General features: G+C 58.5%; 2 protein-coding genes across 3 annotated transcripts; one reads left to right on the top strand and one right to left on the bottom strand.

Moving 5' to 3' along the window:
• Nucleotides 593-5,407, bottom strand: LSM7 (LSM7 homolog, U6 small nuclear RNA and mRNA degradation associated). The gene is made up of 4 exons (XM_003123024.4): nucleotides 5,246-5,407; nucleotides 5,063-5,153; nucleotides 2,260-2,331; nucleotides 593-864 (listed from the first exon to the last, which is right to left on the bottom strand). Exons 1-4 carry the CDS (start codon nucleotides 5,390-5,392, stop codon nucleotides 722-724), a joined length of 453 nt encoding a protein of 150 aa, XP_003123072.2. The 5' UTR covers nucleotides 5,393-5,407; the 3' UTR covers nucleotides 593-721.
• On the top strand, nucleotides 5,350-22,357 carry SPPL2B (signal peptide peptidase like 2B). Of its 2 annotated transcripts, none has more exons than XM_003123025.5 (15): nucleotides 5,350-5,450; nucleotides 10,949-11,068; nucleotides 11,770-11,952; nucleotides 12,469-12,558; nucleotides 13,168-13,307; nucleotides 13,842-13,984; nucleotides 14,102-14,198; nucleotides 14,790-14,906; nucleotides 16,667-16,748; nucleotides 17,354-17,428; nucleotides 17,506-17,568; nucleotides 17,655-17,754; nucleotides 18,097-18,174; nucleotides 19,689-19,849; nucleotides 20,696-22,357. In XM_003123025.5, exons 1-15 carry the CDS (start codon nucleotides 5,391-5,393, stop codon nucleotides 20,939-20,941), a joined length of 1,755 nt encoding a protein of 584 aa, XP_003123073.1. In that variant the 5' UTR covers nucleotides 5,350-5,390; the 3' UTR covers nucleotides 20,942-22,357. The 2 variants fall into 2 exon arrangements, with proteins under 2 accessions (XP_003123073.1, XP_005654760.1); XM_005654703.3 differs by having other exon boundaries at nucleotides 5,371-5,450; nucleotides 19,689-19,916.

Genomic DNA, 23,972 nt, shown 5'->3' with positions numbered 1-23,972 from the left:
GGCTGTGCCGCTCTCAGCAGGAGAGTCCCATGGGGGTAGGATCCTAACACGGACCCTGGGTTCAGGAACAGGGGCCAGGAAAAAGCCCTGCTTCCTGAGGACGGGGCATCAAGGGCATTTGTGACAGTGGCCTGGAGTTGCAGGCTGAGGGATGGGAAGAGGGTTGGGCCAACTCGGATGTCATGGGGTGGGAAGACAGGGGTGGGGGCAACAGCAAGACTCCATCTGGTTTGTTTTTCCCAAGGTCATGGCTGTAAGCAGTAACAAACTGGTTTTGGTTCTGGCCCACTTGCGCTGGTGTACAGAGGCAATGAAGGGACAAAGAAGCAGGGACCAGTCACTGGGACATGCCCACTGAGAAGGCTCGCCTGGGGGGTCTGCATGGGCTATGGCCCCCAGGGGTTCTAAAGGCCTACTCATCTCCTGCACCCCTGCCCCCCGCCCCACCCAGATGGCACACTCAGTCACCTCCGAGCTCCCCCAGTCCTGGACATGAACCATGCCCTGCGCTCAACTCTGCTGGACAAACTGAATCCTCAGGACGGGCTTCTGCCAGGACACTGTGGCTAAAAGCGAGACTGTGGAGCTCGGGGATACTTGAGGTTTGCAATTTTATTAAGAAAACAAAAACATAACCTATACAAAAAGTAAAGTTCTGTCCCTGCAGATGGCCCGTCACGGGGGAGGGCAGCCCGAGTCCTTGGGCATGGCATGCTGCCTGCTACGCGTCCTGCTGCTGGATGAAGGGGTTGGGGATGGCCTCCATGCCGTCCTGCGGGCAGATGAGCACCACGGAGGTGCCCCGGCACACCACCAGGCCCAGCTGCCGGGTGTCCTCTGTGAGCTTGTACTGGTCGTCCGGGTCTGTGAAGAAAGAGGTGGTGGAGTCTCAGAGGCCCAGGTGTGGAGATGTGCCTGGGGAACTGCGGCAGGGGTGGGCTGGGGGAGCGTGCTGGCCGGCGGGTGGGTGGGCGGGAGCAAGTGCCCAGGACGCGCTCTGGAAACTGGCACATGCAGCCTACCCTCCTTCCACAACGAGAACACCACCTGGGGGACCGCATCCTCGGATGGGCTATGGAATCAAAAGCCATCTCTAAAATCTCAGAAACCCTAGAGGGCCACCATTCACCCTCGTGCCAATGGGCTGTTCACAGTGAGGCAAGGGACCCCAGGGAAGTGGTGACAGTGAGAGTCCTCCTGAGGTCACAACAGTTAAGCCTCCCTTACTGTTAGCCCAAGACAGTGGGGTGGGGGGGAAACCGAGTAGGGGTGAGGCCCCCCCCACGACCAGACCCTACAGAAGGACAGCTGTCCAGGCCCACCCCTCCTCTCCCTTCTTGGAACTGAGGAGACGGGGTAGGGTCTCTGCCCCAGGGCTGTTCTGGGGTGAGGAAGGGGCACATACTCTGCTGACAAGCAGCCAGGGCCCCAGTGGGAGCAGGCTCTGAGGCAGGAACAACAGGCATACTGTAGGGCATGCCCTAGTTCACTAGGTTCCCAACACAGAGGGCATCCTTTTCCAGAAAGTCATTCGCCCAAGGAAGCCAGGCCAGGATCCCAGTGGGGGACTCTGGGCAGACCCAGTGGGAAAGAAAATGAGGGCAAGGCAGGAGGCCCCACAGAATCGCTTCTCCCACAAGGAGGGCCTCTCTCCCTGGTGGCCTTGTGACCCTGCTGTGTGGCTGCAATCACTCTTCACCAGAGTAACTCGGGTCTCAACGTCCACAGTCCCTGGAGGAGCAAGACACTGCTTTTCTTCTCGGCCCTGACGTCCCCTTCACGCCTCTGTCAGGAGCTGCAGAAGTTGCTGGCTGAGGGGCAGGGACTGGCCTGACCACAGGTGGGGAGAGTCTGGGGACTTGGGGAGAAAGGGACTGGGGGCAGAGAATGGGGGGACCCTCTGTCAGCAGCAGGGAGTTACTGCACAGGGACAGCAGGAGGTAATGGGTCTGAAGGAACCCCAGGGCAGCTGGGTCTCTCATGGGGCCGTGGCATCTTTCTGGCCAGACCAGGCACACTCCAAACCCACTGGTGCTCAGGGTCAGTGATGAGCGGATCAGCAAATACTCCGCACCTCTGAAGGCTCAAGATGATGGGCTACTGGGCCTCGCCAGGACCGTGAGAGATCAAACACATCTGTCAGCCGTCTGATCCACAAGGCACAACATTCATGGTTAGCACTTGGGTGGCAGCTGAGTGACTTTGGAACAGTAAGGAAAGCCTGGCAAGGACGCTTGGAGCCCCGCCAGCTGCACTCACCTCTCATGTATTCGATGGTGCCATCCAGCACGAGGTTGAGGAGTGGGTCAAACCCTTTCAGGATTCCACTGGCTTGTCAGAATCACCGAGAAAAGAAGAGAGACAGAGAGATGGAAGATCAGTGGTCATCCTGGGGCAGGTTTGAACTGCATCCAGGTGTCGGCAGGATGGGGGTGCCCCACCGGCAAGGGGTCACCCTGCAACCAGATGCAGATGTGGGAGCAGCTGCTCTGGAGACAGGGGACCAAGGAGAAAGCGAGGGAAGGGCTCCCAGAAGGGGAGCAGTGTCAGCTGACCCCAAACCACCCCCACCAGAACAGTCAGCGAAACCTTGTGCCTGTTTTGTAAACAGTTTAACTGGCTCACAGCCATGTTCATTTGCTAAATGTCGCCTGTGGCTGCTTTCCTGCTGCAATGGCAGTTGAGTGGTTTCAAAAGAGACAGTCTGGCCTGCAGAGCTGAAAATATTCCATGTCCGGTCTTCTATAGAAAATGTCTGTCGGCCCCACCTGAGTTTGAAGCCCTGTCATTGCGTCCTTTTCCTGCTTGACCCTCCCCTACGGAACAAAGACTGTGATAGAACCTACTTCATGGGGTTATGGAGAGTGGACAATGCATTCGGGCACTTGGCCTGGGGGCCGGGAGCCCACACCTGTGGGTCTGCCCCCCTCAAGGGGACGGGTGCACTGTGGCAGGCGGGCAGGATTCTGAGACAGAACCGGCATTCCCTCACCCCGAGAACACGCCTGGGAACCCCCTCCCCTCAGTGTGGAACAGGAGCAACGATGGGACATCACTCTGTGGTCATGTGACAGAGACAGAAGGCTTCGCAGCTGTAATTAAGGTTCAAGAGTCGGCTGACTTTCAGTGAACCTAAAGGGAGGCTATGCTGGGTAGGCCCAACCTGAAAGGTGAGCTACTAAAGGAATGGGCACTTTCTGGACAAAAGAGATTTTCCTGCTGGCTTTGAAGAAGCAAACTGCTAGGCGATGGACAGAGCCCATGGCAAGGGCAGCAGGCAGCCTCCAAGAGCCAAAAGGGTCTCTGGCCCACTTTAGCCAGAATACGGGGACCTGAGTCCAACAACCAGTGGGCAGGCAGGAGGAACTGGGTCTCAGATGACAAGCTCCCAGAGACACTCTTTTATGGCCACCTTGTCAGCGACCTGAGGCACCCAGAGTATAGAAACCACGCACACTGTTGAGATAAAAACGTGTGTTGTTTAAGCAGCTAACTGGTGGCCGTTTGCTCCGCAGCGTTGCAAACATAAGCACCCCGAGACGAGACCTATCTCCTATGTTTCAGAGCTAGGATGGTACTAGCATGTTCAAATCCTCACTGTGCCAGGTACCTCGACTGGCAGGCACTGACTGTGCTTTTAGCCATTCTGATGCTACTCAACTGTCCACAGCTCAGGGAAGGAGGGATCTGGAGCACTGTTTAAGAAACTGAAGATCAGAGGAAGCTGAATAAGTGAAATGTTGACCTTGAATTATCTGTCAGGGACTTCCTATCGTGGCTGAGTGGTTAGCAAATCTGACTAGGAACCATGAGGTTGCAGGTTTGATCCCTGGCCTTGCTCAGTGGGTTAAGGATCTGGTGTTGCCGTGAGCTGTGGTGTAGGTCGCAGACACGGCTCGGATCCCGAGTTGCTGTGGTTCTGGCATAAGCGGCGGCTACAGCTCCGATTAGACACCTAGCCTGGGAACCTCCATCGGGAACCCTGTTAACACTTTACCTGCCTTGAACTCTTTAATCCCCACTGCTGAGGTGGGCGGAGTCAATAATAGCCTCTGACAAAGGAAGAGACTGAGGCTCAGAAAAGATAGTGCCTTGCCCAAAGTTCCACAGCAGCTGAGTGGACAAGAGGGCTCTGCCATGGACGGCACTGCCCGCATGACCCTGCAGTCTCCTTACCAGATTCCAGTAGGAGACGCAGAGTTAAAGCCTCACAATAACAGCAGAAAGCTGCAAACTGTGTGACAGGTACTAGTAGAAGCTCATAACAAAGAGGCCTGACCTGGGCTGGGGAGTCAGGGAAAGCTTCCCAGAGCAATGGTATTGAGCTGCCAGTGGGGAAATGACCAAGTTAACTTGGTAGCCAGTTAACCTGGTAAAGGTGCTCAAGACAGAGAAAACAAGTATCTTTACAGCCCTGTGGCGGTTGAGAACTCCCAGCATTACTCTGGAGCAAAAGGTTCCTCCTTTACCCTGGAACAACCGTGAACAAGGAGATGGGATTTCTTTATAACAGATCCCTCTGGTGGCTTCATAAAAATTGACCATAGGGCCATGGTTCTCAACCGGGTCAGTTCTGTCCCCCAAGGGACAGTGGGCCATGTCTGGGAGGTCTGTGGTCGTCACGAATGGGGGGCTCCTGGCATCAAGTGGGTGGGAATCAGAGATGCTGTTTCACACTCTACAACGCCCAGGACAAACCTCCACAGAGAACACTGCTGCCCCAATGTCAGCAGTGCCGAGCCTGAGAAACCCTGGTGCAGGAGCACGGTGAGGAGCTGGGGCAGCCACCTGGGTGAGAAAGAACCACAGCAGGCAGAGCAGTGAATCCCAGCCACTGGGTTTTGGGTTAGTTTGGGGCCTTTTCCCGTGCCTCAGTTTCCCCACCTGCAACAGGGCCGTAATCGTTCCTACCTCCCGGCGCCTTTTGCAAGCCGGCACGAGTTCTCCGAACTAAACGATTAAAGCGCCGCCCAGGTATTCGTCATCAGTACCGCTGCCCGTTACCCCGTGTGGACCTTAAGAGGGGGAGAGTGGGGGGGGGAGGCAGGGGGCGGGGCCTCACCTTCGCGGCCTCCCTGGAACTTCACCCGAATAGTCTTGTCGATGTACTTGGACAGGTCCAAGATGCTTTCCTTCTTTTTCTTCTCTTTGTCCTGCGAGGAAAGCACATTGCGTGAGGGGGGAAGCGCGGCCAGATTCTGCCCCGCCAGCCCCTCCAGCCAAGCCAGCCGCGCCGCACGCTCACCGCCATCTTGCCGCCGCCGCCGCGCCGCGCCCTTTGGCCTCTGCCCCCTGCACATGCGCGGCGGACGCCTGGCGCCTGCGCAGCGCGGGGCGCCAAGGCGTTGCTGGGAAACATCTGCCGACGCCTGCGGCGGGGACCGGGCGACATGGCGGCGGTGGCATCGCTGGCTCGGCTCGCGGCGGCCTTCGTTCTCCTCGCAGCCCAGGTGAGGGCGGCGCCGACCCTGGCGGCCTCGCCATCCGCGGTGCCATTACTCCTTGGCCCCCCGACCCCGCATAGGGGTCCGCTCGGCCTGGCCTGGGGGTCAACCTAGGGTGTCCGTGCCCCCTACGCGGTCGGCCCGCGGGCTCGGGGCCGGCAGTGACCTTGCCGGACTGTCCCCGGCGCGTCTGCCTTCCCTGCCTGGAAGCCCTTCCCAGCCGCAGCGTCACCAGGCCCCGCCGGAGTCTTAAGGGGGGGTTCCCCCTCTCCTGCCCCGAGCCCCGCTTGTCCACCCCGGGGTCTCCAACCGCCGCCAGAGACGCCCCTCTAGCTTCGTGACTTTGGTCTGGGAGCTACCCCTCTCCGAGCCTCAGTTTCTCCTTGAGTGCGACGCTATCTGCCTCGACCGTGGTTGTGGTAAACTGTCCAGCGCGGCACCCAGGGTCTGGCGGTGTTGGGACGCAGCCGGGAGCCCAGCCCCGAAGTGGGGTCGAATCGCCGCCGCATCTTTTGCTCGCATGACCTTGGCAAGGGAGTTCCCCGCTTTGAGTATCAGTTCCTTGTCTGCAAAAGGAAGATAAGTGTACAGTATAGAGTCAGCGAGATGATATATGGGATCATGAACGCGCAGCATGCTACTTCTCTGTCATTTAACGTTAAGGGTCTCCAGGTGCTAGTGGGGGGAACTACCACGAGGTGGCTGATATACATTGTCATAAGTGCATCTTTTATTACCAAATCCTCCCCCTCTCTCAGGTTCCACAGCTTAGGCAGTGGTGGCCCCCAACAGCTCCCAAAACTGGGTCATTAGCCTGCTCCAGCCCCTCCACCTCTGCTCCAGGCAGATGGCTTTCCTCTGTGGCCACTTTTGTTCTCTGCACCCCCGGTTCATTCTCAACACTGCAGGAGCGATCTTTCTCAAAGTGTGTCATGTCTTGTGCCCAGAGGAGAGCCTTCTGGCAGCTTCCTGGTGCATTCGTGAAGCCCCTGTGATCTGGCTGTCAGGAAGCTTCCCCTTTCCAGCTCTAGTGTATTGAAGGCTCCCTGCACTTCTCTCTTTCGCCCAGGGTCACAGAATGGTAGGGAGTGGGTTTAGGGCTGTGAGCAAGCAGCCTCCTGTCAGTGGAGAGCTGGTCTTCCTCTTGAGCGCCATGAAGAACCAGGCCCAGGGAGGGTTCTGTATGTAGGGTTGTGTATGAATTGCCTGGTCATACACTTAGCCTCAGCTTCATTGCCCCTCCCTCTCAGGCTCTCTGGGACGCCCCCCTAGCTGCTTTGCCAGCCCCCTGTACTTCCCTGAGCCCTGTTCACTCATTTTCCTCAGCTGTCTCAGCAACTCGAGGCAGGGACCTTGAGCTGTCTGGGTATTCCAAAGGAGTGCAAAGCTAGAAGCAGGGGGAGGGTCATGGAAACACCACAGAATGAGGGATGCAATTGGCCTGGGAATGCTTTTCAGGAGCAGCGGTGCCTGCAGGGTGTTCTGAAGGACGAGTAGGAGTTTGCTAGGTCAGGAGAGCAGATGGAGGGTGTTGCAGGTGATGTGAGCAGGGCCAGGCAGAAGCGTGAGAGCTTTATTTGGGGAAGCTGTGGCTCCGCTCTAACTGGTGTATTTTCAGTACAGTGGTTCCACCTGAGAATGGTGTCATCCCAGTGGAGGCTCAGGTGCACTGGCAGGGAGGCCAGGGAGGGAACGTCAGGGGAGTGGCTCCAGGCCGAGGGTAAAGGGCAGATGGAGCCTGTGGCCCTCCCAGGCTGGGGTCCAGGGAGTGGGCTGGACAGGTCAGAGCTGCATGCTGGAGGCCCACGTGATGAGGTGTTTGGACTTTATTCTCAGCTGACTGAACTTCATCCTGAGTGTGGGGAGCCAAGAAGAGTGTTGGAGAGAGGGAGGAGCTCTTGGGCCATTGCTTTCCGGAACAGAACCCTCCCTGGGCCTGGTTCTTCATGGCGCTCAAGAGGAAGACCAGCTTTCCACTGACAGGAGGCTGCTTGCTCACAGCCCTAAACCCACTCCCTACCATTCTGTGACCCTGGGCGAGGGGTTGCACCTCCTCAACTAGACAAACACACACTCCCCAGTTACTATAAGGCATGTACATAAAGGCCTATGTGGGGCCTGTTACTAAGCAGATCTGACCCAACATTGGTGCTGTCTCTGCCCCTGCCATTGCCCCACTCCACCTGGCCCTTTACCCATACACTTTCCCCCTAACCTGCCCCTTCTCCCCTCCACTGCCCGCCTCCGCCTGCCCCTTCCCCCTAACCCTTTCCACTTGCCCCTTAACCCTCTCCCACTTTCCTTCACCTGAACATCTTTCTCTAAGCATCCCAGGACCTAATTTTCCCCTCCTAGAACCCACCAAGTCTTAGGAAGGCTGCGCCCAACCTGGACCCTTGAGCTTCTCCCAAAGCCCTCTGACGTGGATGCTTTCACCATCATCATGAAGCATAATTTCCCTAGAGGCTCCTGAACTCACTTTATGATTGTGATGTGTTGGGAAGTGGCCTGTCTTCCATAGTCCCAGCTGTTCTTGGTTTTCCAAACTGGGATGGGCCACACTGGAAGGCAGGGTACTCACATCCCGGTGCCCTTTTGAAGAACTTCTCCCAGCGCTTAACTTTGGGGAGGAGACCAAATTCACATTGACAATGTGGTTTCTGGTATTTGATTCAAGCCCAGGTTTATTTCTTAACGGAAAGCCAGTTGTGCACATTGGGGGAGGAATCTGGGAAGTGTGTGCTTGTGCTTTTATTTTTTTTATTTTTTGGTCACCCTGTGTGCAGCGTATGGAGTTCCTGGCCCAGGGAATCAGATCCGAGCCACAGCTGTGACCTACACTGCAACTGCTGGATCCTTAACCCACTGTGCCAGGCTGGGAATTGAATCTGCATCCCAGCGCTCCAGAGACGCTGCTGATCCCAATCCTATTGTGCTACAGTGGGAACTCCTGCTCTTGTGCTTTTAAAAGACCTTAAACATTTTTTTTCTATCCATTCCCATTGTATATAAAGGACAGTTTTCACCAGCAACTCAGGTCCCCTAGGTCAGGGGGCAGCAGATGTTTTCCAAAGGGTCAGACAGCATTTTCAGCTTTCGGGCCACCTGGCCTCTGTTAGAACTCTGCAGCTCTGCAATTGCAGCTGAGAGCATCTGTAAGCCCTGCATGCCGGAACTAGGCTGCTGTGTTCCAATAAAACTTTATTGATGAATATAGAAGGTGGGCTGGATTCCCCCTGGGTTTGAGGGGTCACAGACTCCCTGAAGTGGCCTGGGGTGGGGGCGGGGCTCTGAGCGGGTATGAGCCATTAGAAGGGGCACAGGTCCAGGCACAGAACAAGGGGGCAGTCTGGTGGGGAGAACCTGGAAGAGGGAGATCCTAGTTCTGCCTCAGGTCGAGGGAATGAGGTTGGACAGGAAGGGGACGACAGGAAGGGAGTCACATGAACAGCCACAGGGCCCAGGCAGCTGACCGGATTTCCTCCCCAGCACATCTGGAGTGAGCAGTGCTTCTGACGGGCATGGTCGACGTCTCTCTCCAGGGGCCAAACCAAATCATGGAGCAGACGCATGTGGGGGCCACCTGGGCAGCGGTGGGACCCGGGCCTGCATCCTACGGGGACAAGCTCCCTGGCCTGAGAGCTAGTCTGTATCCTTCAGGCTGTGGTCAGGGCTACAGCCCCTCAGGAGCCCTGTCAAGTTAGAGGCCCCCACCCCCTGCAGCCCCCAGCTTGAGAAGGCCATGTTTTGGGGTGGCTGTAGGTCTGTCCCCAGCAGACAGGTGCCTGCCACCTGTTGTTTCTGTGGCAGGTTCTCGGGGGATGCTGAGTGCAGTTTCCCTCTCAGGCCCCTGGAGCCTGAGTGTTCAGTGCGAGTTTGGGTCTAGTCAGGCCCCTCCAGCTTTAAGAAGCCAAGAGGCCAGGGTAGGCTCAGGGCTTGAGGCAGGAGGCTCTGTCTTCCACCCCTTCCTCCCTCGCAGACCCTGCAGCCCGGGGAGCAGCCCAGCCCTGGGCTGAGCCTGCCTAGGGGCCCAGCAACCCAGACAGACATGGTCTGGTGCTGTTAGACCTGCTGGGGTGAGACGAGGTCCTCCAGAGGTGGAAGTTGTCCTCATGGGAGACTGTGGAGCCCTGGGAGGAAGGCAGCAGTTCAGGCAGGAGAGGGACAAGCAGGGAGTGGGGACACTTGCATGAAGTCAGTAGGTAAAGCCTTTTTTTTTTTTTTTTTTTTGCTATTTCTTTGGGCCACTCCCACGGCATATGGAGGTTCCCAGGCTAGGGGTTTGAATCGGAGCTGTAGCCACTGGCCTACACCAGAGCCACAGCAACGTGGGATCCGAGCCACGTCTGCAACCTACACCACAGCTCACGGCAACGCCGGATCCTTTAACCCACTGAGCAAGGGCAGGGACCGAACCCGCAACCTCATGGTTCCTAGTCGGGTTCGTTAACCACTGCGCCACGACGGGAACTCGGTAAAGCCATTTTTTACGTAGATAAAGCCTCTCCATGTTACACAGAAAAGATGAGAGCCAGCCCCTCCCGCCGCCTGGCCACCCCATTGCCCTGGAAGCGGGGGTCCAGTGTTCTGAGGACTCTGGTTCCTGCCCCTCTGCCTCACCTTGAATTCAGATTCGGAGCAAAGGTCCACAACGGGGTGTGGTCAGCTAGCTGCCCTCAACCTTCCTCCCGGTTAGAGTGGGCAGGGTCCATGTGGTCTTTTGTGTGGCTTCCCTGAGCAGCCTGCTGCCCAGTAGACCATGGCAGGAGGAGCTTGAGGCCGGCCACCAGCACCTTGTCCCTGTCCTGGGAGCAGAGGGTCGGGAAGCCCTGGGAATTCTGCTGCCCATGCCCATTAGAGGCACTGCTCGCTGGGGATGTACCAGGGAGGAGATCCATTCAGCTGCCTGGGCCCTGCTGCTGGCTGTGAGATGCTGTCTCTGTGACTCCATCGGCCCGCCTGGCCCAAGGCAGCTTGGCCTCTCACTGTCCACTTCCTATGCCTCTGACCCGGGGGTTCCCACTGATCTATGCCCCAGCAGGTGCTGGTCACATGACCCAGGCTCCACTATCCCCTGGGAAGGGAAGCGTCAGTCCATGGGGCCTGAGCTGTGCCTCAGTGGCCCATAGGCCATTCTCCCAGGGGCACCTGGGTCCAGAGTGAGCCATGAACCTGCTGGGGCGCTGGGAGACCCTCCGGGCCTGGGGACAGAGTTGCTGACTCACCCTGTCCTCTTCCTGCCCCATGACAGAGGCATGGGGCTCTTGTTCTCACCATCCCGTCAGTCCTAGGAGGGCTACCCTGTTCCTGCATTGGACCCCACAGGGCCACGGTCAGCACCCAGGTCTCCCTGAGGAGGCTCATCCCTGCCCTCCTCATTGTCTCCACTGTAAGATGTGTATGGTCGTGCCCATCTGTTCTGGAGGAGGGAGCAAACCATCCCAAACCAGGTCAAGCCTGGAGGCCGGGTGCCCAGTGCCCTGATGGCAACCCCTTACCCCCAGGTGGCCTGTGAGTATGGCATGGTGCACGTGGTGTCGGAGACTGGGGGCCCCAAAGGCAAGGACTACTGCATTCTCTACAACCCGCAGTGGGCCCATCTGCCCCACGACCTCGGCAAAGCCGTGAGTACTGCCTGTTGCCCTCGCGGCTGGGGGCCCCACCCCTGCTGCTCCCCCCAGTCTCTGAGGGCCCCTGGAGGGAGGCCTCCTGGCAGAGAGAGCACCGAGGACAAGGAGGGACCTCTCCTGGGAAACTCAGGAGGGATCTGGTCACTCTAGGGGCCACTGAGGCCGCTGGAGTTGGGGTGTCCCCAGAGGAGCTCCCCAAGCCCTGTGCTGGGCTAGGGTGGTTGTCCTGAGTGGAGTGACAGCAGAAGCCGTCCCTGTCACTGTCTTCAGGGACAGCTGCATGCACTGCTCCCTGGTCCAGCCTCACTCCTTCCAGAGGGACCCGGGATGCCCAGCCTGTTGCTTAGCTCTCACCACAGAGGCCAGTGCTCACACGTGCCCCTCGGGGTGTTTGTAAGAGACTCTGAGGGTTCCTGAGCAGTTCCTCCGAGCCCGTGCTGCCTTGCAACCCGCCCTCCTGCCCTGTCCTCAGCGTGCGTATGTGTGTGCACACGTGCACGTGTGTGAGGGTGTGTGTGCGGGGGGCCTCTTCTGGCGCTGTGTGTGGGGTTGAGACCTGGTGTGCTTGAGGTGAGGCTGTGGGGACAGTGGTTACTGCAGTGGCCTGGATGCCCCAGCATTGGTGGGTCCTCTGACACCTTGACTCTGCCCGGCCTGACTTTCCGAGCAGCTTGTGTGAAGGCCGCCCCTCTCAGTCTCTGTTGCAGGTTCGGGACTGGACGGGCTCCGTGCTCTGCTCTCCATCAGACCTGCCAGCCAAGGGCTTCAGCAACCAGATCCCACTGGTGGCGCGGGGGAACTGCACCTTCTATGAGAAAGTGCGGCTGGCCCAGGGCAGCGGGGCACGTGGGCTGCTCATCGTCAGCAAGGAGACACTGGTGCGGCTGCTGGGCACTCCCCTGGGAGCCTGGGACCCTGGGAGGCAGGATCCCGGCAAGGGTTTGAGGCATGGGCAGGGAGCTGGCCAGGGGAGACGAGGATTTGGTTTCCTGGCCATGAATGGACTTGAGTCTTTGGACTGTGGTCCTGGAGGGGGCCCTGCCCTGGAGCAGTCCTGGGGGGCCGACAGGGCCTGGGGCAGAGATCTGAGGGTGCTATCTGAGAAATGGGCATGGGCCATGTGCCAGCCTCTCCCCAGGCCTTCCAGGGCTGACTGGTGCCACCCAGCCCCAGGTTTGAGAGGGAAGGGGAGCTTTTCCTCCCCAGAAGGAGGGACTGAGCCTGCAGGCCTGCCCTCCAGCTGTGCTCCCTCCCTGCCTGTCCCCCAGGGACCCCACAGGTGTGGGACTCTTCTGCCCCCTCAGGGAGGGCTGGCTCTTGTGGGCTGTGCTGTCAGAAACAGTTGCCCCACCCTGGTGGCCTTGGTGAGCTAGACAATTGCCCTGTCCCCTCAGGTCCCCCCAGGAGGCAACAAGACGCAATATGATGAGATTGGCATTCCTGTGGCCCTGCTCAGCTACAGGGACATGCTGGACATTTTCGAGGTAGGGCTCCCCCCACCAGTCTGACCCAGGCTTAAGAAGACGGTGGGTCCACAGTGCCGTGCACATCAGGAGACCTCGGTCCCAAAGGTTCCGCATGGCCAGGGCCTCCTGGGCTCCAGAGAGCTCTCCCCTGACAGTCCCCGGCCTGGCCCCCACGCATACACATGGCCCTGTCTGCCCAGTGACCCTGTTCATCTTTGGGGAGTTGGGGCTGGAGCGGGGCAGCTTCAGCACAGTGACCTGGGAACAGTCAGGTTCTGCCAAACCCTTTGCAGTTTGCGGCAAATATCCCGATCCCACTCTCCCTGTGGGCAGTGCTGGCAGCTGCCAGGCCTCTGCCCAGGCACCTCCACTGGGTGTACACACATTACATTCCACCTGGGTGTGGGGTCTGTGCTCCCACCTGCATGGTTCGTCGCCTGCCCTGAGTGAAGCTTGTCCCAGCAGAGCCACCTTCCTTGGGGTCAGGAGTGACGGGTCAGGGCATGGGGCGAGGGCCTCCCCGGCCCCTGGTTCCCAGCTCCATGCACAGGCCGGCCCAGGCTCTTCTGGTAGGCAGGGGGCCAGGTAAGCCACCCCCACAGGAGCTCCCGGTGTTCTCCGAGGCAGACTTTCGGCCGGACGGTGCGGGCAGCGCTGTATGCACCCAAGGAGCCAATGCTGGACTACAACATGGTCATCATCTTCATCATGGCTGTGGGCACTGTCGCCCTGGGGGGCTACTGGGCCGGGAGCCGGGACGTGAGGAAGTGAGTGCCCACATGTGTGCCTGAGTGATGGGTGGGCAGCTCTAAGGCGGGGGAAATCACTACAAGAGGGGCTTCTGCATGCACAGAGAGCTTCTGGAAAACAGCTGCCGTGCACACCCAGGAGACCTATTGAAGGCCCTGAGTGTCCTGCTCCCCAAAATTCTGTTCTGCCACCAGGATTCTGGGCCCACCTGGCCAGGGGTGTCCACAGGAGACCCCCCTGGCAGCCCAGGGAAGCCTGTGGAGGGGTCAGCGCAGGGTTGGGGTGGTCCTGTGGGGCCCAGGGCACCATAGCTTTTCACCCAGCAGCTCTCACTGTGAGGACCTGAGCTCCTGGCGCCGTCCCATGAGGTCCTGGGGGCAGGGACTGGCCCATGGGGCAGGTGATGATCATAACGTCCTGACAAGCAAACCCCAGCTGTGCCAACCCCTTGTGCCGGGTTTACTGCCTGTCCTTCCCCCTACCCGTGGCCTTGGCCCTTGGGGAGTTGTGCCGGCTGGCAGGGCATCCCCGAACCATCTGTGTCTTTGGAGGAGGTACATGAAACACAAGCGGGACGATGGGCCCGAGAAACAGGAGGATGAAGCCGTGGACGTGACGCCCGTCATGATCTGCGTCTTCGTGGTCATGTGCTGCTCCATGCTTGTGTTGCTCTACTTCTTCTACGACCAGCTTGGTGCGCCCCTCCCCTACCCCACCTGACCCACCGAGGTCCCGTCTCTCCCCTTGGGGCTGTCACTGTCGGGGGGGACCTAGCGCAGAGCCCTCCCCTCACTGCCTGCCTGCCCTGCAGTCTACGTTATCATCGGGATCTTCTGCCTGGCCTCCTCCACTGGCCTGTACAGCTGCTTGTCACCCCTCATCCAGAGGCTGCCATTCTGCAAGTGCAGGTGAGCTCCTGGCGTGGCCCCCACCCATGGCTCTGCTCGTGGGGTTCCCACCAGGCTGCCTCTTGGCCCATCAGCTCCTACCTCCCGTTACCCAGCCCCTGGGGCTCCACAGCTCAGAGGTGCTGAGGACCCCTCACTCTCCTGCAGCCCCTGATCAATCTGGCACAGGGAAGGCATACAGCAGGTGCCCACTCGTTGATGTCTAGGGGCTTATGGGCCTTGGGTTCAGGGCAGAGTAGGGAAGTGGGAGTGGCTTTTGACTCCTGCCTCCCAGCCCCAGGGCAGCCTCCCTCTCCCCAGGTCCCGCTCTCTGTCAGGCCCAGTGGGACATGGGCTGAAATAGAGGGACGTGAGGAAGGGGAAGCAGGCCAGCCCCGCTCGGCAGTCCCTTTCCCCTAAGGCCTGCTCTGCCCTGCCCTTGGGAGCCTCCCTTCTAGAAATGAGAGGTGAGGGATGGGATGTTTGACAGGAGAGGTGAAGGGGAAGAAAGGGCAGGTCAGGTGGGGAGGCTGAGGGCTTTGGGTGCTAAGGAGAGACAGGGCTGGGGGTGGTGGTTGGAGGCCCCTGACGCCCCCACCTGCCTGCCCTCAGGGTCCCTGACAACAGCCTGCCCTACTTCCACAAGCGGCCTCAGGTCCGCACGCTGCTCCTGGCGCTGCTGTGCGTGGCAGTCAGCGTGGTGTGGGGTGTCTTCCGGAACGAGGACCAGTGAGTGCACCCCAGGGCCTGGGCATGGGGGTGGGGGTGGCTGTCCTCAGGTGCTCTGGCCTCCTCGCTGTCTGACTGGGACAGCTGGAGCTGGGCCAGCTCCTGGTTATGAAAAGCCTCCTGTCAGTGTCCTGGATGCGTAGCCACGTGCTGTCCAGGTGCCGACAGGGCTCAGCTGACGGCCGCCCGGCCATGGCTGCCCTGCAGTTTGTCCACTGCCATGGGCACTGTGATTGCAATCTGGCATGAGATGCCACCTCTGTGGCTCCATCGTGGCGCCTGCCTGCTCAGCCAGCAGCCCTCTCGGGGGGTGAGGGAGGTGGGCTCTGCTCCCCTAAACACCCACCTCTCCAGGCTGCATCCCTTGGCAGGCCTCATGCCTGCGGCATGGCCTGGAGCCCGGGTGTGTGTGTGTCCCTGCTGCCTGCCGTCACTGACACCATCTGGCACTTTCTCTGAGCTTCTTCTGAAGCAGTTAAACGCTTTTGGCTGTGCTGCTGGTTGGAGCCACAACAGATTTAACTGGCAGAAGGAAAATGTGAAAATATTTTGAGTCCTTTGTACACAAAGAGAATGTGAACTCTCACGGTTAAATCAGAGCCAAGAAGGCTGCTCCCTTGCCCGAACTTAGAATAGGCCTCGGTTTCCCCCATGTCTAGGTGCCCACGTGGCCGTGGCAAACCTCTTTGTTCTCACCAGTGCCCTGGCCTGAGAGCTTCTTATCCTGAGCCCAGGTGGAGCGCTCATGAGTGACTTGAGGGGCAGAGAACCTGGAGCCTGGGGTTACCCAGCTTTTTTTTTTTTTGGTCTTTTTAGGGCTTCACTTGCGGCCTATGGAGGTTACCAGGCTAGGGGTCAAATTGGAGCTGTAGCTGCTGGCCTACACCACAGCTCATGGCAACACACCGGATCCTTAACCCACTGAGCAAGGCCAGGGATCGAACCTTCTTCCTCATGGATGCTAGTCGCATTCATTAACCACTGAGCCCTGACGGGAACTCTGGGTTACCCAGCTTTAATCTTCAAATTCAGAAGTGGTTCTGATGGTGTTGGGCCTGGGGCAGCGAGGCCTGTTCCCAGGGACTGCGGACCCCAGTAACCCCAGCCCCTGTTTCCTGAGAGGGTCTGTGGCATCTGGCTGGGTGCAAGTTTGGCTTTTCTTTTTTTCTTTTTAGGGCTGTACCCTTGGCATATGGAAGTTCCCAGGCTAGGGGTCAAATTGGAGGTGTTAGCTGCCAGCCTGTACCACAGCTGCAGCAATGTGGGATCCGAGCCACATCTGTGACCTACGCTGCAGCTTATGGCCATGCCAGATCCTTTAACCCACTGAGCAAGGCCAGGGATCGAACCTGCATTCTCATGGATACTAGTTGGGTTCATTACTGCTGAGCCATGATGGGAACTCCCAAATTTGGCTTTTCTAAGTCATTTAAAAGATACTTTTGAAGAGAAATTTGAATCCAGTTGGAGGCACGGCTCCCTCCTCCTGCAGCCTTGCCCCATCCTGTGAAAGCCCTGCCGCACAGGGACAGAGGTCCTGGCATATGTCCACTCCCCTCTGCCCTTGTGGGTGGGGGAGGGCCCATTCACCCCTTGCACCTCCGGGCCATGGCTGCCCAGCTTGTCCCTGCCACACGTCCCAGGGTCTTCGCAGCTGGGCCACAGCAGGCTGGGTGAGGGATGGCTGGGGAGGGAGGGACTGGCAGGTCAAGGCTCCTGGCCGAGACCCTTCCCAAGGCTAACGCTGCGCTGCCTTCTAGGTGGGCTTGGATCCTTCAGGATGCTCTGGGCATTGCCTTCTGCCTCTACACATTGAAAACCATCCGCCTCCCCACATTCAAGGTGAGAACACAGAAGATGCGGGTAGGTGGGGGGAACTCTGCAGACAAGGGTACCCAGCCTCTTGGTGTTGGCCCAGCACCTCCCTCCAGGCAGCTCTGCCCATGGCCTTCTACTCTGAGCCTGGCCCTGTGTAGGGGACCTGGTCTTTGCTCATCTGTCCCCCTGGTGATGGAGCTTAAGTATCAGCTACAGAGTTGCAACAGCTCCTGTGACTTGTCTGTGGGGACACTAGGCCAGGTGCAGTGGGCCCACCTCCTCCCTGGCGATGGTGCTGTGCCAGTGAGGGTGAAACCAGGGGGGCCGAGGCCTGACCCCAGCAGAAGGAACTTAGAAGCACACAGGAAACGTGAAGATGGCTGTCACCTCCCCAAACCCGGGGCTGGCTGGTCACAGCTGTGTCCTCTCTAGTTTCCCATCAGAAACTAGACCTCGCCTCCCCGAGCCTCCACCTGGCGTTGCCCCAGAGGATGGGGCTGCCTCTGCTCAGACTTGCCCACAGGGAAAGTCTGAACGCTGTGAGGGGCGGGTACACATCCCAGTGGGTCTGTGCATCTGGGACCCTATGCCGGTCCCTGAGCCTGGCCCTCAGGACGCCCTGTCCCCAGGCCTGCACACTGCTGCTGCTGGTGCTCTTCATCTACGACGTCTTCTTCGTGTTCATCACGCCCTTCCTGACCAAGGTGGGCCCCTTCCCTCCCCACCCCCGCAACCCATAGGGCCCTGCAGGCCCCTTCTGATGCAGCCTTCCTTCTGTTAGAGTGGGAACAGCATCATGGTGGAGGTGGCTACTGGGCCGTCGGACTCGGCTACCCACGAGAAGGTACGTGGTGCCCGGGGGCCGAGGTGCTAGATGGAGCAAGCAGAGGTCTGGGCAGGTCCTGGAGCTGGTTGCCTCCTTCTCCCCAGCTCCCCATGGTCCTGAAGGTGCCCAGACTGAATGCTTCACCACTGGCCCTGTGTGACCGGCCCTTCTCCCTCCTGGGCTTTGGGGACATCCTGGTCCCAGGTACTGGGCCTGGGCTTGGGTGGACCGGGGTTGGGGGTCCTTGGGTTGTTGGGCAGTGTGTGCAGCCCGGGTGGCAGAGAGGCGGCCCCTCGGAGGTGTTGTCCATGCTACACAGACCTGCCCGCCTTGCCAGCCACACTGCCCCCAGGGTCCCTCCCCCCACCAGGTGGCCTCTGAGCTGGGGTTTGCACTCTCATCCATCTCTGGTTACCCACCACAAGTCCCGGGTGTCACCCCCAGCCCGGCCCTGAGCCAGAGAGGAATACAGGTCTTCCCACGGAAGCTCCTGGTGTGAGGCCGGGGCTGTGGCCTGGCCTCTGGCCCACGTCCTCTCTCCCACAGGGCTGCTCGTGGCCTACTGCCACCGCTTTGACATCCAGGTGCAATCCTCCAGGGTCTACTTCGTGGCCTGCACCATCGGTAAGCCCACAACCCCAGGGCCCCAGCCTTGCCCCATCTCTGTGTGGGCGGGGTCGGGCCTGTGTCCACCTCACAGCCTCTTCACCTTCCACAGCTGTTGTTGTTTCTCTTTTCTTTTGTCTTGTCTTTCTCTTTTTTCCTTTGTTTTCTCTGTTTCTTTTGTTATCAAAGCCATTTACACCAAAGGGATGTTTTCTCGTTTTCTGTTGGACCCACTTGTTTCTAAAAATGTCTAAACCAGGGTTATCTTGTGGCTCAGCAGGTTAAGGCCATTGGCATTATCACTGCTGTGGTTTGGGTTTAATCCCTGACCTAGGAACTTCCACATGTCCTGGGTGCAGCCAGGAAAAAAAAAAAAAAAAAAAAAAAAAGTCCAAACCAATTCTGTTGTCCCTCTTGTTCAGCTCCTTAGCAAAGTGGGGGCGCAGAGTGCACAGGCCCCCTTCCAACACTGTTGACCACCAGCAGGATGCCGCCAGCCTTCCTGGCATATTTCGGGGCCATTACCTCTGCCCCTCCCTACCCAGGTTCCTACAGGTCCAGGCCCCACCCTACCTGGCCTGGCCTCTGGGCTTACAGTCTCCATGATGAGTCTGTCCAGATGCACCTGCAGAGCTTTTCTCGGTGTGAACCACAGTGTGTCACATCGTTCTGTAGTTCCTGTCATTGGAACCCTGTAGTTTGCTCCCGTTGAACCACTTTAGGACCTGTGGATAGTCCCTAGCCGATGATCGGGAACTCTCCCTGCACTGTCCTGTCACTGGAAATGCAGAGGTAAGGGTCAGAGCAGGTGGCCGGGAGTGGAAGTAGGTGCTGGAGATGGGGCTCTTGACCTTGGAGGAGAGGTTCCAGTAAACGGTGTGTTTTCTTGTAACTTTATGTTGGAATACTTGCACATCTTAGTTGCCAGATTAGTACAGAGGACTCCCACCCCGCCCCCCCACCCCCTTTCCTCACCCCCCACCCCTGCGCTTAGGATGAGCATCTCTAACCCCTCATCTCATCTGCTTTGTTTTCCTTCCATCCACATGCTCTGTGTGCACGTGTGTATACGTTTACAGTCACACATCTGTAAATAACACATTTTATTCTGAACTTGAGGTCAAAGTGCAGATATGGTGCCTCTCCACCCCTCAGTCCTTCCTGGCTGAGGCACAGGATCAGAAACAGTCTTTTACATGATCACAGCTTGGGGAGAATTTGACTTCCTCCCGTACACACCTTACTTTCATTCAGATCCTTTCCAGTTAAAGGTTTATAAAAATGAGCCATTGGGTTATATTTCTAGCTCCTCCTCCAGCTCTCATGGATCCAGACATTCCTCCCTGCGGGGACCCAGTGTGCCCCCTTGCCTGCCCCAGCGGGTGGGGCGTGGCCTGAAAGGGGTGGGGAAGATGGTGCGCTTCTGGAAGCATCCACTCCCCTCAGCTGGTCCGCTCTCTGCCTCTCCTGCAACCCCACTGTTTCCAGCCCTGCAAACGGTGGTAACGCGCTGCCCATCTCTGTCCCCACAGCCTACGGCATTGGCCTCCTGGTGACGTTCATGGCGCTGGCCCTCATGCAGCGCGGCCAGCCCGCCCTCCTCTACCTGGTGCCCTGCACTCTCGTCACCAGCTGCGCCCTGGCGCTCTGGCGCAGGGAGCTGGGCATGTTCTGGACGGGCAGCGGCTTTGCGGTGAATACCAGTTTGCTATGACTGTCTGCAAGAAATAATAGCCTAATAAGCCCTAACTAGAGTTAAAGTTGAGTAAGACCTCCTAGTGTTACAACTAAACCCCGCAGCCCGCGCCTGTGGGCAGATCTCCCAGTCTCTTGAAGGTTTTGCTTGGGGTGCTGTACTTGCGTGGCCACTGGGACAGGGTGGGGGACCAGCGCTCTTGGTGGTGCTACTGAGGGTGATGCTGCCACCCCCTGGCTGAAGGCACAGGTGCTGCAGTTGGATTTGGGCTTCCTGCTGCTTCCACTTTGGGGAGGGGAGCCAGCTAGGCCTTTGGAACAGAGGACACTGTCCATGCAGCACAGGGCAATGGCATATCCCCATAACTCTGGAGGATGTTGCTGTTCAGTGGCATTTCTCAGGCCCTCTTAGGAAATCTGCCCTGTCCTGACGGGGCCCCTGAGCATTTCTTACGTGTGTAACTTGTCCACATAGATGCAGCCACCTGAGTGCCCACTGCAGATGGCATGACTGTTGTGGCCCTGGGTTCCCATCAGCTGCCTGACAATAGAACCCTCTCCCAGGCCCTCGGGCAGGTGTCCTGCAGAGGTCTCAGTCTCAGTGGGGGTCGGCTTTGCCATAGAGCAGGTGGATTAGTTCTGGGAGGTCCTGGAGGGAGAACAATTCCGAGAAGTCAGAGTGGCTGCCCCTGGGGCCCTGAGTGCTGGTGGTGGTGCTGAGTTCCTGGAGGGTGCCTCCCTCTCCTGGGCCTGGAGCCCACCCAGGTGGGGGGGCTCCCTGCCCTGTGCCCCTTCCCCACAGCCCCGCCCCCCGTGCCCCACCAACCAGGCGTCTCTTCTGCAGAAGGACCTACCTCAGCCTGCATGGGTACCTGCTGCGGCTGATGGCCCTCAGCCCCGGGCGGACTCGGATACCACCACCGCCCAGCAGCCTCCCGGGCAAGAAGCACTCCCGGCCTCCCTGCCAGCTGAGCAGTCCCCAGAACCTCCTGTACCCAAGGAGACCGAGGCCAGTGCACCCCCCCGGGAGCCTGAGAGCCCCACCGGCCTCACCCCCAAACCTGCAGGCCTACCTGACCCCTCGGCCTAGGGGAAGGCACACAGACTCGGACTTTCACCGCCGGCCCCCCGCGCCCGGGACTGGACCCGCCTGGCCCCCAACTTGGTGCTCTGGTCTGGCCGGTGCGCGCGTCCTCTTCTTCCCGTCTGGCTGCAACCCGGACCCCAGCCCTGCTCTGAGCCTGAGCGGCGCTGCACAAGCCCTGCCGGCCCAGGCCCTCAAGCTAGTGCCAGCTCCGCAGTCTTCCTGTCCGGGTGGGGCCCCGGGGAGGGTGGCGGCAGACATGCCCAGTTTGGTGCTTCCCTGGCTGCTGCTTCCCTTAGGTCCTAGGGCCTGAGAGGGAGGACCTCTGCCTCCTGAGGGAGGGACGTTTTTGTCCAGCAGGGCCCCAGGGGTTTGGACTCCAGTGTCGCCTGCTAGGTGGGGTCTGGACACCCCCACTCTGGGTTGGGGGCATGAGGAGGGGGCCCGCGGTGATCTCCAAGCCCTGCCCCACAGCCATTCATTGCCGGGAAGCGCCCAGCGCCTGTGCTCAAGCTCCTCCGTGTTTTAATAAACGGCCACGACTTTTTGAAATACTTGGTAGTGTCGCCTCTTGGGGCACGAGTCCCTGGGACTGCTCCTCTCAGGGGCAGGGCTGGCGCCAGGCCAGGGCCCATTTTGCCTTTCCGCTTAGAGGAACTTGGCCCCCACCCTCGCCATGGGCATCTGCACGCTCTCAGCCCCATCCAGTGCACGCACCTCAGCCTCCAGCTACAGCAAAGGCGGGGAGCTTCTGGAATGTGGGAGGATATTTGGAACTGGCGTTATGTCTTCTACCTCACCGACAGGGTTCTCTGAACCTCAGGACAGATGCCGCCGGCCCCCATGTCACCACCTGGCGACAGAGCCCTGCCTGCTCCTCCCCATCCATGACGAGAGGGAAGGCACAGACCCTCTGGCTCCAGGGCCAGCTCTGTGTCCCTCTGGTCCCGCCGCTGTGCTGCAGATGGCAGGTGGGGGCCAAACCACGATCCATTCCAAACAATACCAGCGCCAGACAGACTCACCCTCTCTGTCAGCCACGCCTTTCGAGAGAGAAATGATGTTTATTCCTAAAAAAATCAGACGACAACTTCCACCTGGTTAGGTATGTGTCTTAAAAAGAAACTGGTGTGTGGGTGGGGGTGGAGCAGCTGGACCTGCCAGGACCCACGGGAGACCGTGGCCTTGGAGCTGGACCTGGGCTGCAGGCACAGGGCAGCCTCGGGGGAGGGCCCCAGTCTGGCCTTCCTCTAAGCCATTTTGTATGGTGGTGTAAGAACACGGAATCTATTCTTTTCTGTTTTGGAAGTTTGACAAATGTCAAGGAATTCAAAGGCAGATGTTAGTTCCTGAAGTTTCCGTTTGCGGTTTTTGCCTTGCTTCTGTTCGAATCTTATAATTAAATACAGCTTTTGATATTTACACCTGAGTCTTTGCCTTTTCTGTGGAGCTGGGGGAGGCCTCGGTGGGCCAGGCCTGGGCGGCCTTCGTCCTGCAAGGGTTCCAGTGTGGAGGGAGGCGCCAGGAGCAAATCCACAGCCGCTAAGACAGGGTTCCAGCTTTGCTGCAATGCGGTGCCTTCCTTCAGGGAGGTGAGGGTCGCAGGAAGCTTAGAAGCTTTTGGATACTGCTAGCTTGTCTGTGATGATCTAAGAAGCATGGAATCACCAAGAGCAGGGCCTGCAGACTTTCTGGAAAGAGCCAGATGGTTGCTGTCACAACCAATCAGCCAGCTGTGTAGCTGGGAGCATCAGACAATGTGTAAACAGACAGGCATCAGACAACATGTTTTCGGTGTTAACTGTGGCCAGAAACTTGGTGGGCACCAAAATGTGCATTCATGCAGTTTTCACAGGTTACAAAATACTCTGTTAGATACTTTTCAACTATTTAATAACATAAGGCCCTTGCTTAGCCAGCAGCTGCCCAAAGCAGGTGGCGGCCGCAGCAGGTGGAGCACAGATCTCGAGGGTTGCAGGTTGCATGCATGGTGGGGCAGCTGGCCCTGTCCTAACGTGTGTCAGCTGATGCCAGCCCCTCCTTTACACATAGGGAAGGCAAGGCTCCGGGGCTGGCTCCCCCAGGTTCGTATCAGGCACTCGCCACAGTACCATCAGTGTTTTGCGTCTGAACTACAAAGTGGACCAAAAGTGTGAGCACAGTGATTTTCTTTCACTAAGCAGGGCAGATCTGACATATTTCTCATTCATTCACAGGCTCCTTCACTCATTTGTTCATGGCAGGCCTACTCTGTGCCAGGCCCTCTGCTCAGGCCCAGGACCCGTGTGTGAGTCTAGGAAGACAGCCCATTCTGGTGAGGAAGGATAGGACTCAGCACAGGAGAGGCCTCCGGCTCCGTCTTGTGGGGCAGGTGGCAGGGCAGGCTGCCTGGAGGAGGCAACTGTTGAGCCGAGAGATACTAGAAGGGCTGTTTCCCGCTGCAGCTGCGGTGGGGAGGTGAGAGGAGGGCAAGAAGCCTGGCTTGAGAGGGGTGGGGATGGTCAGCCACATGAGGAAGTCACCACCTGGATGTCACCAGCAGGTGAGGGGGCTGGTTTTCTAGAAAGAGCCTGGCGGCTTCCCTGGCAAAAAAAAAAGATAGCCCCCAGGAGTCATGAGCTTCTCCCACACAGCTGTCCAGCTCAAAGTGGGATGCAAAATAAACACCTGGATTCAATCACAGCCCAAGGGATTGATAAATATTGTTGGTGATTGTGGCCACGTATCACACTGAAGTAAACTGTCAGGAACGGGGAACTGGGGCCAGGTATGTGGGTATTATCTTCACAACTTTTCCATAAACGTGAAACTTCCAAAATTAAAATTCGTTAGCGGAGTTCCCGTTGTGGCTCAAAAGGTTAATGATCTGGCTTGTCTCTGTGGTGTTGCCAGTTCAATTCCCAACCCGGTGCAGTGGGTTAAGAAGCCAGCATTGCCCCAGCTGTGGCATAGGTCGAGAATGTGGCTTGGGTTCAAACCCTGGTCCAGAACTTCTATATGCTGCAGGTGTGGCCGGAAAAAAAGGAGAAAAGTTCAT

Source organism: Sus scrofa, chromosome 2, assembly GCF_000003025.6.
Source record: "Sus scrofa isolate TJ Tabasco breed Duroc chromosome 2, Sscrofa11.1, whole genome shotgun sequence".
NCBI classification, from domain to species: Eukaryota; Metazoa; Chordata; class Mammalia; order Artiodactyla; family Suidae; genus Sus; species Sus scrofa.
Note: the sequence above shows the minus strand (reverse complement) of the source record. Positions and strands in the feature narration are given on the sequence as shown.

Coding starts and splice junctions, on each gene's coding strand:
- SPPL2B (XM_003123025.5), top strand. CDS start 5,391: ATGGCGGCGGTGGCATCGCTGGCTCGGCTCGCGGCGGCCTTCGTTCTC. Junction 11,069..11,769: donor CCCACGACCTCGGCAAAGCC/GTGAGTACTGCC, acceptor CGCCCCTCTCAG/TCTCTGTTGCAGGTTCGGGA. Junction 13,985..14,101: donor CTTCTTCTACGACCAGCTTG/GTGCGCCCCTCC, acceptor CCTGCCCTGCAG/TCTACGTTATCATCGGGATC.
- LSM7 (XM_003123024.4), bottom strand. CDS start 5,392: ATGTCGCCCGGTCCCCGCCGCAGGCGTCGGCAGATGTTTCCCAGCAAC. Junction 5,154..5,245: donor GCGGCGGCGGCAAGATGGCG/GTGAGCGTGCGG, acceptor CTTTCCTCGCAG/GACAAAGAGAAGAAAAAGAA. Junction 865..2,259: donor CACCATCGAATACATGAGAG/GTGAGTGCAGCT, acceptor CTTTCTTCACAG/ACCCGGACGACCAGTACAAG.